General features: G+C 42.2%; 1 protein-coding gene across 2 annotated transcripts in view; it reads left to right on the top strand.

Moving 5' to 3' along the window:
* Positions 1-769: 769 nt before the first annotated feature.
* The window catches only part of RCOR1 (REST corepressor 1), a 666,190-nt gene continuing 652,703 nt past the window's right edge, over positions 770-14,256 (top strand). For both annotated transcript variants that reach the window (XM_069207302.1, XM_069207303.1), the window contains exons 1-2: positions 770-1,074; positions 1,155-1,211. In XM_069207302.1, coding sequence (XP_069063403.1) covers positions 897-1,074; positions 1,155-1,211 — 235 coding nt within the window. In that variant the 5' untranslated portion in view covers positions 770-896. The remainder of the gene's footprint in view (positions 1,075-1,154; positions 1,212-14,256) is intronic.

The following is a 14,256-nucleotide window of genomic DNA, read 5'->3' as shown; positions in this document are numbered from 1 at the left end:
GAGTTCTTCACATGGAAATCTCCATTTACCTGAAAAACTCAAACTGTAGATCAAAATATCCAAATTTCAAGAGGCTCTCGAGGCTTGTGACAGGTGTAGACGTCTTTGAGCTCCGTTACCAGGGATGAAATAAAGGCGGGTGTGCTACTGGAAACTGTATATACAATAAGATAAGCCCAACATACCTAGTATGCATATTCTCGCATCTTTTTACATTTTAAACAAATTTACATATGGATAGATATGTCTGATTTCTTCCTTAAATCAATGCATTGTATTTGATGGTAAAGTTGTAAAAAACGTGTAAAAATAAAAGTGAATGTCCTTCCGCCAAGCAAGAAACGGACCACACAATAAAAAGTATGGATTCTACTGACAGACTGAAAAACGTAACAGTGATGCAGTGACGTAAAGGTGATGGAATAATGGCACTTGATTGAACTTGACAGAGAAACCGTCGGGTCTTCAGCAATGTGAAAACTCCTATAGAATAGATGTGATATCCATACGAGCAATAGTACTGAATTGTAATTCTCCCAAACGTACGTACAGAAGCGAAACGGCGCAACCGTACGTGACCAACGGAAGCGCCGGACTAGCTTTGATCGACGGGGGTTCTTACCAATCATTGTAGAGTATCGTTTCCAAAATGTACTGGCATCCAGTGGGAGTTTACGGAGGCGTGGTATACAGAGGCAGAGGCGGGTTTGTGTGACACCCCTCACTCCTCCTTGTGCGCCCCCCACCCCCCCGCAACCTTCACCCCTCCCCCGCCTGCTCGCGCACGCAGCGGCGCCCCAGTGTACTGCCCACTGCTGGGTACGATGAGAGGGGAAAGTTGCTGAGAGGCGGTCGTGCAGCTCTGTGTTTAAGGAGATAGTACACCAGGCGCTAGCATGCTCGAGAAGGGTACGGAGCTCTCGAGCTCCAAGCGTCGTGTTCGCCACAACGCGGCCAATAATAAAACTTTGGCGACGCCCAGTGGGGGCCACAGCAACAATAGCAGCGCTGCCCCTGGTAATGGCAACTCCTGGGAGGAGGGCAGCTCTGGTTCAGGCAGCGACGATGAGCAGGGTAAGGAGCCTCTGATGAGAGCCTCGAACGTGCTTTCTTGTGACCCCTCCTTAACTCCCCCCCTGTCTCTGTCCCCGCAGGTGGAGGCATGCGGGTCGGGCTCCAGTATCAAGCAGTTGTGCCGGAGTACGATGCGGGTAAGTCGGGGAAAGCTAGGCTTAGCTTCTGGGTGGTGGTGGTAGCCTCGAACTCATTCTGTCCTCGCATTGGATTTCGCATCTGGCATCTCCTGGTTGATTCTTGCTCTCACTGCCATCTGAGGATATTCGCTGTTATGGCACATATTTGTTGCAGGTGTGAAAAGAGTGTCGCCGGGTTATGCTATGATGTGCAACTTTATTTTTTTATTGTTCGGCCTGCTCTTCAGGTGAGAAAGCGTGCTGTGCAAACGCGGTGTGACCCCGAGGTCTACCCCCAGGCACTTTAAAGTTCTTGCGGCCAATTGTCTCTAGTTCATTATCATCATTTTGATATTGTGAGTGTATTAAAGGCACAGGAAATTACTGATTAACCGTAACCATGGCCATCACTTACAGTTAACCCAGCGTTGTTCCAACCTCAGTTTGCGTTATTTTTTTATTAGTCTCAATAAATCACCTACGTTCTGATCGAGGGCCATTCTTTCCTTTAGTTAATAGCATTTAATTTCTGTAATGGGCAAGGAGAGTGTTGTGTAATTATATGTGGGTAAGGAGGGTTGATTCAAAATTGTCCGTAGTGAGAGTACCCCAGACTGTCAGGAAGCAGAACAGAACATCATCTCTAGAACGTCTCCACTGCCACACGACTAGCAGCACCCAGTTTCATACACACCCAAGGTAGCGATCAGGTGTCTTTACTGCTGTGTCTGGCCATCTTGGTTCAGCGCCTGGAAGGTCGGGCGGATCATATCCCGCTCACAGACTGATCCGGGTGTTCCAGGTGCACCCGTCCCCAGCGGACTCTAGGAAGTGACAAGGCAGGAACCATTCGCAGTGGTGCATTTTTAAATACCCATATTGGGAAACAGCCCTGACTTCCGCTTAAATAGTTGGGGTTCCTCACCTCACTCCACGAAGCCGACAGAAGTAATCGTGTTGCTAATATGTTGCTTTAACTGGAACATACACGTGACACACATCAGTTTTATGTTGGAACTGTAGCTGCCTTTGCAGTGTTTACTGAAGTGAATGAGAAGGAACCATTCAGTTTGTTTCACAAGGACTAATTTGCTCTTTACCTTTTTAACTGTTTGAGTTATGCAGATATTCACGATATGCTTTGACGGTAACCCTAGCATTCGTCATTGCTAAATCTTCCATGAGTGACCCGTTAAGAAGTCATTTTATAATTAGTTTTATTGTTGTACTTCTTACTTGGTGCTGGCTACCAAGGTTTTACCTTATCGCTGTCTGTAATAAGTGTCAGTTTTGTTCGATAAATTCAGTATAACAAAACTTGTGGCTTTTGCGTGTGTTGTAAAAGGGCGCGCACACCCATGGTAAAGCAAGTTATCTTAGTTGAAATAAAATGTTAAAATTTAATCTCGATGCAGACCTGTATTCCTTATCGTAAGTGGTGGATTTGTACCTAGGTTTTAGTGGATATTCACTTTATTTACAGGTCAGAACATTTTTTTTAAACTATATATGTTATAAATAAATATGGAAAACTATCTTGGAACATAAGCATGTCTCTCTGTTGGGATCTATTGTATTTCTGTAGCACAACATTGTTAACATACACACTGCCTATCTAGCAGTCACTGACGTTTAAAGTATGATGTTCAAATTAGTATAGTAGGTTATCTGTCCGTGTCCATAGTTGTATGCATTTACATACACAGACTCATACACTGTGCTAGATGTAGGTTTGGTGTAGTGGAAGCTTTTCTTTGTCATTGGTATAATAAACCTGTCTATCTTCCCTCAAATAGTCACTTGACTACCTCTGCAATTATGGAGTACACGGCCTCTTTAAAAAAAAAAAAAAAAAAGCAATTGTCATTGGGTGGCGAGTTCACATGAAGTAGCCCTTCTATTTTATGCAGGTAACTCATGATTACAAATGATACATTCTAGTCTAATATAATTGCTTGAGTATGTAACACTAATGCACGTGGCATTGTTTGCCTCCTTTATGGATAAAGCTTCTTCAGTACCTCACTCTTTGGCCTGCAGTACTTCATTTCAACACTGATCATTTTGGGTATGCCCTGTGGGGTCTCCTATGTAGAAAATACATTGTTTAGTCTTAGTACTTGTATTTTTAATTTTTTTTAAAGGTATGTCTTTTTGATTTTGTAATGTGCTTTTTGAGAATGAGCATGGTCAGGAGATAATATTAATAAATATTTGCAGCCATCTACAGGAAAAAGGGTACTGGGATGGTTGTAAGTGGTTTTTGAATAGTACTGCTCTGCATTTCACTTTGAAACTCCATTTTATATCAACCCATTGTCAACTTGCCACTGAACAGAGAAGAGTCTATAGGTTAAGACATCTAGGTGTACTGGGTTGTTCCTTAAAATTGCATATCTGGAAACATGGTTTCCAAATAAAGAAATTGGTGGTAAAAAAGTTAGTCATGATGAGAAGATGATTTGTAGGTGGTGTTTCTGCATGAATAATGTATTGTTTCCCCGGTGTCAAAACACTTGTAGCCCTTTGGAACTGGATTACTCTTATATGATGCCCAACTTATCTAACACCACCATGACTTCCTCCCTTGATAACATCGTGGATGTCAGGACAGGGGTGTGGAATTTAACACAATATCCACTTGACCATGGGACAGGCTGTGTTGTAAATCTACTTGTCCCATTAAAAAAAATCCACCTGTCCCTTTGGTGCTGATAGTGCGGCGACAAATTATGGCAGCAATTTCACGGTATAAGAGCTCTGATAATAGCTTCTCTGATTTTGCAAGGTATCATACTATAGTACGGTTTGAACAGTAGCAATTTCTTTCTTTTGCAACCATTCCACAGATTACATACTAGGGCTGGAAGTAGCGGGGAGTAGTAGTTCCAGGGATGGAATGCCCGTTTGAATCTGTGCAAACCTACCATCTTACCCCATTTAGGGGTTTTCAACAGCTGTTCTGATCTTTTCCTATACTGAGAAAGGTTGGAAATGCCATCTTGCCAAGGGCAGAAATAAAACTTCTTCCAGGGTTGGGGAAAAAAGAGGATGGAGGAAATTGAACTTGTAGACGCTCAACAGATATTCGCATGAGCAAATCTATGCATGCATATTTGCTTGTACTGAAATGCAGTTCACAGATATTTTCTAGGAGTACGATTTCCTGGCCTACTTCTTTAAATTCATGAAAGCCATAAATCTGCACTAATGCAAGGAGACTCTTGTGCTCTTTTGTGATTTTCTTTAAGAATTGGGCCCTAATTTGGTCTGACGTTAACCAAGACCTTTTTGTTTTTATAAAATTTCCATCTGTCGATCGTCTGGCTTCACTAGGAGTGACAGAATTCTGCTCTTTCACAAGGAGCATATGTGTACATAAAGTAGTTTAGTTCAATGCCAGAGACTACTGACCAATGTGTGCTTTGTGAGACTACAAAATGTATATTTTTGCCAATGTTTGCTATAGTGGTGTGGGCCCAGCAGCTCCAAGTAAAAAGTTTTACAAAAAAACGGTAAAAATGAGACACACAATGACAAAATAAAAACACATTTTACTAAATGACGCTTTAAAGAGATAAAACCTAAAATTTCATAGTAGTTCACCAGCACTTTTTTTTCACTAGTTGCATTTATTTTTCCCCCATTTTATTTCAAAGGCAAAAAAATCAAACTTGCTTTGAAGCTTTTTCAAATATTTGCATGTGATCAAATAGTGTCCTGGGAACACTATATGTAGCTTCATATTGTCAAACTTCCCAAATGTCTGCACACATTTTAATAATGGAACCACTCTTACTAGTGTAGTCTGAGCTTACAACATTTCCTTAGAACACTCACCATAATAATAAAAGCTTTGCATTAATGAACCATAAATACAAGCTTGAACAGCATTAATATATGGGCAATAATACTACCTTAAATGCAGACAATGCCCTTCCCTGGTCCATAATGTGGTACTATAAACTGGCAGCCAAAGGCTTTGGCTGCTGGGTGTTAGGCCTACTTGTTTAAAGGACAAAATAATTGTTTGTTGTTCTTGACCTTAAACAAATTCTCCTGGGTGTCGGGCTATAGGAATTCCACATCCCTGCATTAGAAAGGGTCCTACAGGTAAAGACCCAGGGTTTGGCTTAAGTCCTGTGTTTATGTTTAAGTGGATGTGGGTGCAGTGTTGCTAATGTTTTAAATTTGTAGATACTTGATCCCTGATTCTGGGCATCAGTCAATGGTACTCTCAGTTTTCAAGAAAAGAGGTAGTGGAGACCCTTAGCGGATGATGCTATTATCTGTAAAATTAAGGGCGCATTTCTGGATCTTATTGACCTTTCAGCAATTGAAAGTGACATAGTCGGCCATTTTTGCAGAATCACTATGTGGCATTAGACCGAGTCATAAAACTATTAAAATCATTTTGTATCTTCAGACCACTATATGTACAACATCCTTACCTTAACTCTTCACAGGCCTACTAATGGCATTTGATTTCATAGCAAGAACTATTAAATTGTTCAAGAAGCTGATGGGGGGGAGGGGGGGGGGGTTGGTGGAGCCTGCTAAAATAAATGCAGCAGAGTCGAACAATCGGTAAAGCCTAAAATAGTAAATCAAAGTTTAGTTAAACCAAAGGCGCAACTCTAAACCTATAAAGTTACAGGATGAAAATTAACAAGGACCAAGATAGGCCTTGGATGCAAGAATCATTTCGTGGATAACCATTTTAGCCAAAGCGATTACCAGGGAAAATAGTAGCTGGGTATTCAAGAAAGAGCAATTGGATTGTCATTTAGACAAAAAAAAAAGTTGCCAGAGACACAGCAGCTGTTTACACAAAGAGGAATTATTGGGGTGTCATAGAAAGAGGGGAAAAAACACTGTATAAGCAAGAAAAACAAACACTTGAAATAAGGTGAAGTGTATTGATAAAGTAAAACTGAATGGAAAAAGAAAAAACGTTTAGGTGCTCATTTTCACACTGATTTGGATCATTTTGAGGAAGCCTCTTTTTTTATAAGGTGGGACAAAACTTTTTTTTTTTTTTACTCATACCCTTTGGGAAGTGATGAAGTGGCAAAAGGAAGTCATGATTTTGCATAGTTTTTTTTTTTTTTTTTTTAAAGAACTCAATGCGCAGTGAATTAAGGTTGGCTGAGCACGAATCGGAATTTCATTTGAGACTATTGAACTTGATAAAGGAGTAGCGCACATAGAATCTATGTTTCAAGCACATTTCCACAAACCCAACTCCCTATAGAGACAACACTGTAAGACACAAACTGTGCCCAGCCAAATATAAAAAATGATGCATGAAATGCCATTTTGGATTTGGCCACAAAACCAGCCCAGGTGCCTGTGAAAACTGACCTATGTCAACATTGTGGCGGTCATCTTGGCAAGTTGGGAGAACTTGAGCAGTATACAATACAATGGTGGGAAGAAAATAGAAGTGTCATGATGGAAGTGCAAAGTGGAATGAGTTGACTGCCAGTTACTTAGAAAATTATTGGCACATCAGCAGATTGGAATAAGAAGTCACACCATTGACCGTTGTAGGACAGCAGAAAAATAACAGTAAGGCGACATCTCCATAGCTTGTAAGGTCAAGAAATTAACATTTAAAGCTTGAGGCTATTTAAGAAAGTACATTCAGAGTTTTCTTTTCTAGATGGTAGTGGAATAATACCATTCAGCTGGCATTATGCAAAACCTAACATCACCCCCCCTTTTTTTTTAACCCTTGTCTTTTGTGGGAGAACCCGCACTGAGGTGGAGAGTAAGTGGGGAAAAGGCTTTTATGAATTATGCCAGGGTTTGTGGGACTAACTTACGTGCAGAAAGGAAGTTTTCATTGGTAGGATGCTTAGGGGCTGAAGATCGGGAGGTCCTCAATTTTTTTTACGACACAGTAAAGTCAGGAGGAAATTAGAGACTTCAATATAAAATATGCATCTGGAGATGGAACATACATTAATTGCAGAAGATTAGCGCAATTATGGAGCATAACATTTTTGGTTCGAGCTCACAAGGCTGTGATACATCAGTAGAAGATTACATAACAAATCAATGTAAGTCAGCTGGTACTTGCAAATTTGGGAACACCACTGAAGAAAGAATTGAGATCAGTTTGTTTTGAAGCATGATAATGTAAAGACAAGGTAGGCACTTTTAATGAATGACAAGCCTCCCCGCCATTTTTAAAGGAAGTAATTTCGGTGTCAAAAGATGGTGGAGCTGATGATTAAATGTGTTGAGTTCAAAAAACAAATTAAAAGCATAGTACAAACAGAGAAAAAAATCTGAATGTTATGATTAAAGGTAAAAAAAAAAAAGCGTAGAAATATGCAGTAAAATTGATTTTAAAGGAGTGTTATAGATATGGAAACGATGACCACAGGGCAAATGGGAAAGTGTGTGCCACATTACAAGCCCAATTTCAATGTTCTTGTTAGAAAGAAAAAAAAAAGAGCATTTCTTAAACTGCTGTTGGAGAAAAGACGAAAATAAACACGAACCATGGGTTGCATATTAGACAGTTCATCAAGATGGCCGGGATATAAGGGTGGGTAAGAAAAACAACAAGCGGATTGAAACATCCTTGTGACACAGTAGCAATAGAGAGTTTGAAAGTTGTTCCGAAATTTGATTAATGCTCACACTTGATTATTTCGAAAGGGACGAATGAAGAAGAGTTCAAAAACAAGATGAAGTTATCGAAAATTGATGTGAAAACTGAAGGTTATGGGGTGTTTCTTTAAAATTTGGGGTTATTATATGCTTGTATGGAACTGCATGATAAGTACCAGTTGGCAAGGTGTATGTTGCAGTACAGGGCGATGATTTGATTGGGTGGCCAGAACAAAAATTGTTGGGAGTCACTTCAAGTCCAAATACAACGCCTGAAGTACATGTAAAAGAAGTTGTGGATGAAAAATGTAGGTTTGCAAAACAGTTTCTCCAGGTATTCAGGCAAAAATTAGATGTCTAAGGGGTTTCATTAAATTAAATAGTAATGTGCAGTCTGTAATGCAAACGTGAGAATGTCACAGAGTATGCAAGACAAAGTGAGGAAGGAAATGGAACTGTGGATGGAGATGAGAATTACTGAACCTTTGGACAGGACAGAGTGGTTGGTGTCAATTGCAGTTGTGAAGAAGGCAAATGGGGATATACATTTGTGCATAGATTTGAGTGGCTGGAACAAGAAAGTGGCAGTAGATAGATTTCAGTTACGAAATAGTGACGAGCCAATCACTTCTTGCTGGTGAAAGCTATTTCACTATCTTGGATTTGGTGTCCACACACCTCCTGTTAAAATTGAATGAGACCTGGCAGGATCTAAACATGTTCATTATGCCTATGGTAGTTTGGGTTCAAAAGGATGCTGTTGAGTCTTGTCACAACAGCTTCAGTTTTCCAAAAGGTCATGGTGAATTTATTTCAGGTTATTGATGGAGTACAAAGTTACCAAGATGTTTTTTTTTTTTTTTTTTTTAATACAAAAACTTTATTGTACATAGCCAAAAAACCAACAACAGTTAAAACAGTAAAAATGCAGGCTTTACATTTAAAATGCGCCGTATGCTTTAGGGTTGTAAAAGATAAAAATACAGATATTCATTGAGAATCTTCAATTTGATGAATTACCAAATAGAACCAGAGGTCAATTCTAGGATTATAGGGTGGTCTCGGACAGATGAAAAGAGAATTTGAGTAAGTCTCTATCATTTTAGTGCCCCATAATTGCAATTAATACAATAAAAGGCCCCAAAAGATACAAGAGATGCTATGTTTTTGTGAGCCGGAGAACTAATGACATGTTGGAACTCAAAATTAGCACCTTCAGACAAACAGCATGTGACTGCGCGGAGTTAACAAAAAGAGAGAGAGCAAGTTTTCTCCATTGCGTTATTCCTGTACAACCACATAATATAAAGTGTTACAGCATAGATCTAAAGGAAGGTTTGTTGAATGTGAGGCTTTTATGTATGAAATGTATTGTAGAAGTAAATGCAATCTCTGATAAGATGATGATATCCAAAGTATTATTTAAAAACATGGGCAGTATTTTCCAGGCGGATATCCTACTCTTACACACAGCATAAATATATACAATGTTCCTATCATCCGTTCTTGTGCAAAAGGCTAAGGCTTCATTGCACAATCTGATTTTATGTCTAAGGAAAAGCGGACATAGATTACATTTCCAGATGCCTAATGTGCTGGCATAACAGGAAGTGGATAATTGTTTCTTGACCTCCCAATGAACATTGACACAGCACTGTTCCCTGGTTAGGCTTTGATGACCATCTTTTAACTGCTGCTGCAAGGGGCAAAGTGCCCAGTCGAAATTTCATAGATAGTGATCTTTTTCTCCTCTGGGAAGATTTCATCCAAGAATGGCTTAAAGCCTCGGTCTTGTTTATATTCGATAAAGCTTTTAGCAGTAGACCTTCCCGTCTAGCCTTTAATTGATTAGCATACCAGTATGTTTTTTTTTTGTTGCCAATTCTAGGCTAGCCTTGGTAATATTTTCTGGTTAAAGCCAAAGATCTTCCAGATGATTAGTTAATTTTTGGTGATACAGTTCAACAGCATGATATACGAGTGTGTCAGGGTCTGAAGTGGTTGATAGATGTTGGTCTGACGATTAAATTAGAGAAATGCAAATTTAGAGTTTGCAAAGTGAACTGTTAAGGTCATTCATTTTCTGGTACAGGGATGCTCTAAAGAAATACTTGGTTAATGCAGTTGTTAGAATCAAACAAAAGAATAGCAAAGAAGGGGTAATTTCATGTCTTGGAATGGTGGAATATTATGAAAAGTTTATCAAAAAATGTGCAGATAAATATGTAAATTTAAGAGATTTGTTGAAAGGTGAATTTGAATAGAATGTTTGTCTGAAAGATTTTTAGAGTTGAAAACGAACTATTGCATGTGGCATGTCTACAGGCTTTTGTAACTGATCACAGTATTATGATAGTAATGGATGCAAGTGCAAAAGAGGGTAGGTGCAATACTTCAGAAAAGACATGGGGAGGAAAAATTAATAGCTTGTGCTTCAACATGTTTGAGAGCTTCTGAAATTAACTATTATGAAATAGAAAGTGGGACTTGGGCTACTTTTTGGGCTTTTGACAAGTACAGGAATTTGGTGTGGAGAATTTCTTCTAAGTGTGTACTGATTATAAACCTTTGAAAGAGGTGTTAACGAGGAAAGGTTTGGGCACTATCCCTAATAGAATGAGGAGGTGAGAAATAGTGTTACATAATTACAGTTTCTGGCCTCAAGCATTCACTCAAACAGGATTTAAGAAGTGCGACTAATCAACCAATAGGGTAAGCAGTTGCTTGCAGATATCGGCAACGTATGAGAACAGCCAGGTTTTGAGGGCCCTATGGCATTCTGGATGTGAGGTGATGGTCTGGAGTCACGTGGGGAGGCAGTTCAAGGTTTTTGCTGCTATGTGGGAGAAGGATCGCCCTCCACTGTTGCTTTGGTGAATGGAAGGGGTGTGGGCCAGTAATAAAGAGGTGGAGCGTAACCTTCTTGATGGCTGAAATTTCAGGTGGTGGTTGATGTAGGCGGGTCCTTGATTGTGTAGAGTCTTGTGTGCATTGGGTCATCAACTTGAGTTCACATCTCTTCTGCACAGGGAACAAGTGGAGTTGCCTAAGGTGTGGTGTGATTGTCAGAAAAGGCAGAGGACCAGTCTGGCTGCGGGGTTACTTATGGTCTGGAGTCTTAGTAAGGGGTGTGCATCGATTCCTATGTAATAGGGGTTGCTGTAGTCCAGTTAGCTGGTGATGAGCGCCTGTGTCACAGTGCATCTAGTGTGCAAGGGTACCACTTGAAGATCTTACTTAGCATGCGCAGGATAAAGAAGCAAGTGGAGGAGATGGCGTTGATCTGTGTTTTTATGGTTATCCTGTGGTAGATGATGATTCTGAGGTTTCTGAGTGCGCCCCCTTGGATGCCGATGTAGTGTAATCTTTTGACTAGCATGTGGTGGGATATGGTGTCTAAAACTGCTGAGGTCGAGGAGGATTAGAGCTGATGTTTCTCCTTGGTCGAGGAGAGTTTGGATGTCATTGGTGGCTGCAATCAGGGCAGTTTAAGTGCTGCAGAAGCTGGATTGAAGAGTAAGAAATTGCTTAACAGATTGTTTAGATTACTTGAAGTAGAAACATTTCTGACATCCAGGATGAATTTTTGGGTGAGGGAATAAATGTGTACGAGGTTTGCTCAGAGTGGTGGGAGAAAATGAGTTGACAACAGAGAAGAACATTGTGTTGTCCAAGGTTATGGAACTAGTGAAATTGGAAAAATATTATTGTAAAAAGCTAGAGCAGAAATGGAGGATGGCTTATGATCGAGGCTAAAGCAACATACCAAGCTGTGCTGAAAAGTTACCACACCACTATACGGAAAGCTAAAAAATAATTTATTGCTTCCTGAATTTCTGAGGTATCTAACAACTTGTGAGCTGTTTAAAATTGCGAATTCCTTCTCTCCTATTGCTAAAGAAAACGTTCTCTCATCCTTGTTGGAGCTATGTCAAGATCTTTCAGAGTTCTTTTTTTAATAAAATCTAAAATATTTACATGCAATTCACTGCGCAGGTATCTCTGGGGCATGGGGATTCAGTTCCTACTCATTCAGGCCCCATTCTCATTAGGTGTGATCATTTTTCCCTAGACAACTCTGTGTTGGAAATCACAGTACGTAAATCTGGTTCTCCTCTGGACCCCTGCGATTCTAAATTGTGCCGCTTCCCTGGTTAAGTCTGTCATCAACAAGCTGATGAATGCTTCTCCTGAATTAGCAGTGGTCTATGGGGTTGGAGTTACACGTCTGGCTGGAGGAGCACCCCCTACCACTTAGGGCCCCTCCAAACATTTGTTGGTTAAAGATCTTTTTAATAGATTGTTGTGCTTTGTCCTGCGTTGACAATGTTAGCGAAGCAAGATATCTCCTTAATGAAGGACTCCCCATCGAGAACCCCATTAGCCACTGCACCGGCTTCTGTGGTGGCTAGTTCACCCAACCTGGGTTCTCTCTTGATCAGTAGGGAGCGTCTGTTCTCCATTGATGAGGCACAATTGGCATTGCCCAAGAAACACAGGGCCTGTTAGGCCCAACCTGACAGGATAGTAGGGTCAATTAAGTGGCCAGATTCTATAACCTCCTCGGCCATATCTAAAATCTTTGTAACCAGCCCCAGGATATCCAGGACAATATCCTGGCAGGCTCGCCAGATATGGTCCAGACCCTTCTTAGGGTTTTTGACCCCAAGATGGCAACGTTCATTGCGTAATTTGTCAATCTCAGGCGTATATTCCACCTTACTGGCCAAAGAGGGTCTAGGGCACTCAGCCCTCAAACGCACTGTACTTTCTGGTCCATAGACTTCCTAATGTGGCTGGCCACAAAGTTAACCACCCTCGAGGCAGGAACACAGACTGCTGAACGGTGGGTGGTAGATGTCTTCTGGGTTGAGCATACCCGGTACCCCTGCGGAGTCCTGGCTGCCTTTATCGTCCAGCCTGGGTTTCTTGGCGTGGTCTTCTGGTCGCCCCAGTCTGCTTGGGCCTGGTTCGTCACCATAGTCCCCATCGGGTGTTTGAACCCTCCTCAGCATTATCATCTGTTCTCTGGTGAGAGCAGGAATCTTCATCCCCAGTGTACTTGGGCTGGGTATGACATTGTGCCTCCTGGGTGTTAAGGCACCCTTACAGGAAGGCCTGGCGAAGTCATTCAAACCCACCAGAGGAGGTAGCAGACGCCCTCACATTGGTGTCCGGTCTGGCTTTGCACTTTCCCCTGGGGCACCCGGAGTGTTAACAGGAGGCTAAAGCCTCGGAACTTCCCCAGTCATGGTGGTAAACTGCGCCAGACTGAGAGTTCAATAATTTTCTGACTCTGGTGCTCCAAGGCTGCAGAGATCGCCCTCTCAAGTGCGGCATCAGTGGCATTGGGGAGACAATTCCATGATCCCCCGAGTCTTTAGCAAAGACCCGGGTACTGCCAAACTGCCTTTCCCGGGGTTTCACTGCAGCTGCTGCCAACCCCTCAGACAGGTTTCTGCCCTCCTGGGGTCCAGCCAGGCTTGGCCCAGGAAGGCAGAACAAAGGACTTCCTCAGAGAGAGGGTGTTACACCCTCTCCCTTTGGAAAAAGGTGTCAGGGCTGTGGGGGGGAGAAGCCTCCCCCAGCCTCTGGAAATGCTTTGATGGGCACAGATGGTGCCCATCTCTGCATAAGCCAGTCTACACCGGTTCAGGGATCCCCCAGCCCTGCTCTGGCGCGAAACTGGACAAAGGAAAGGGGAGTGACCACTCCCCTGACCTGCACCTCCCAGGGGAGGTGCCCCGAGCTCCTCCAATGTGCTCCAGACCTCTGCCATCTTGGAAACAGAGGTGCTGCTGGCACACTGGACTGCTCTGAGTGGCCAGTGTCAGCAGGTGATGTCAGAAACTCCTTCTGATAGGCCCTTACCTGTGTTGCTAGCCTATCCTCCTTCCTAGGTAGCCAAACCTCCTTTTCTGGCTATTTAGGGTCTCTGCTTTCGGGAATTCTTTAGATAACGAATGCAAGAGCTCATCAGAGTTCCTCTGCATCTCTCTTCACCTTCTGCCAAAGGATCGACCGCTGACTGCTCAGGACGCCTGCAAAACCGCAACAAAGTAGCAAAGACGACTACTGCAACCTTGTATCGCTGATCCTGCGCTTTCTCGCCTGTTTCCTGGTGGTGCATGCTCTGGGGGTAGCCTGCCTCCTTTCTGCACCAGGTGCTCTGAAGAAATCTCCAGTGGGTAGACGGAATCTTCCCCCTGCAACCGCAGGCAACAAAAGACTGCATCACCGGTCCTCTGGGTCCCCTCTCAGCACGACGAGCGTGGTCCCTGGTACTCAGCAACTCTGTCCAAGTGACTCCCACAGTCCAGTGACTCTTCAGTCCCAGTTTGGTGGAGGTAAGTCCTTGCCTCCCCACGCTAGACTGCATTGCTGGGTACCGCGTGATTTGCAGTTGCTCCGGCTCCTGTGCACTCTTCCAGGATTTCCT

This window comes from Pleurodeles waltl, chromosome 9 (assembly GCF_031143425.1).
Source record: "Pleurodeles waltl isolate 20211129_DDA chromosome 9, aPleWal1.hap1.20221129, whole genome shotgun sequence".
In the NCBI taxonomy this organism is placed as follows: Eukaryota; Metazoa; Chordata; class Amphibia; order Caudata; family Salamandridae; genus Pleurodeles; species Pleurodeles waltl.
The sequence above is the reverse complement of the archived record's forward strand: the minus strand, read 5'-3'. Positions and strand labels throughout refer to the sequence as shown.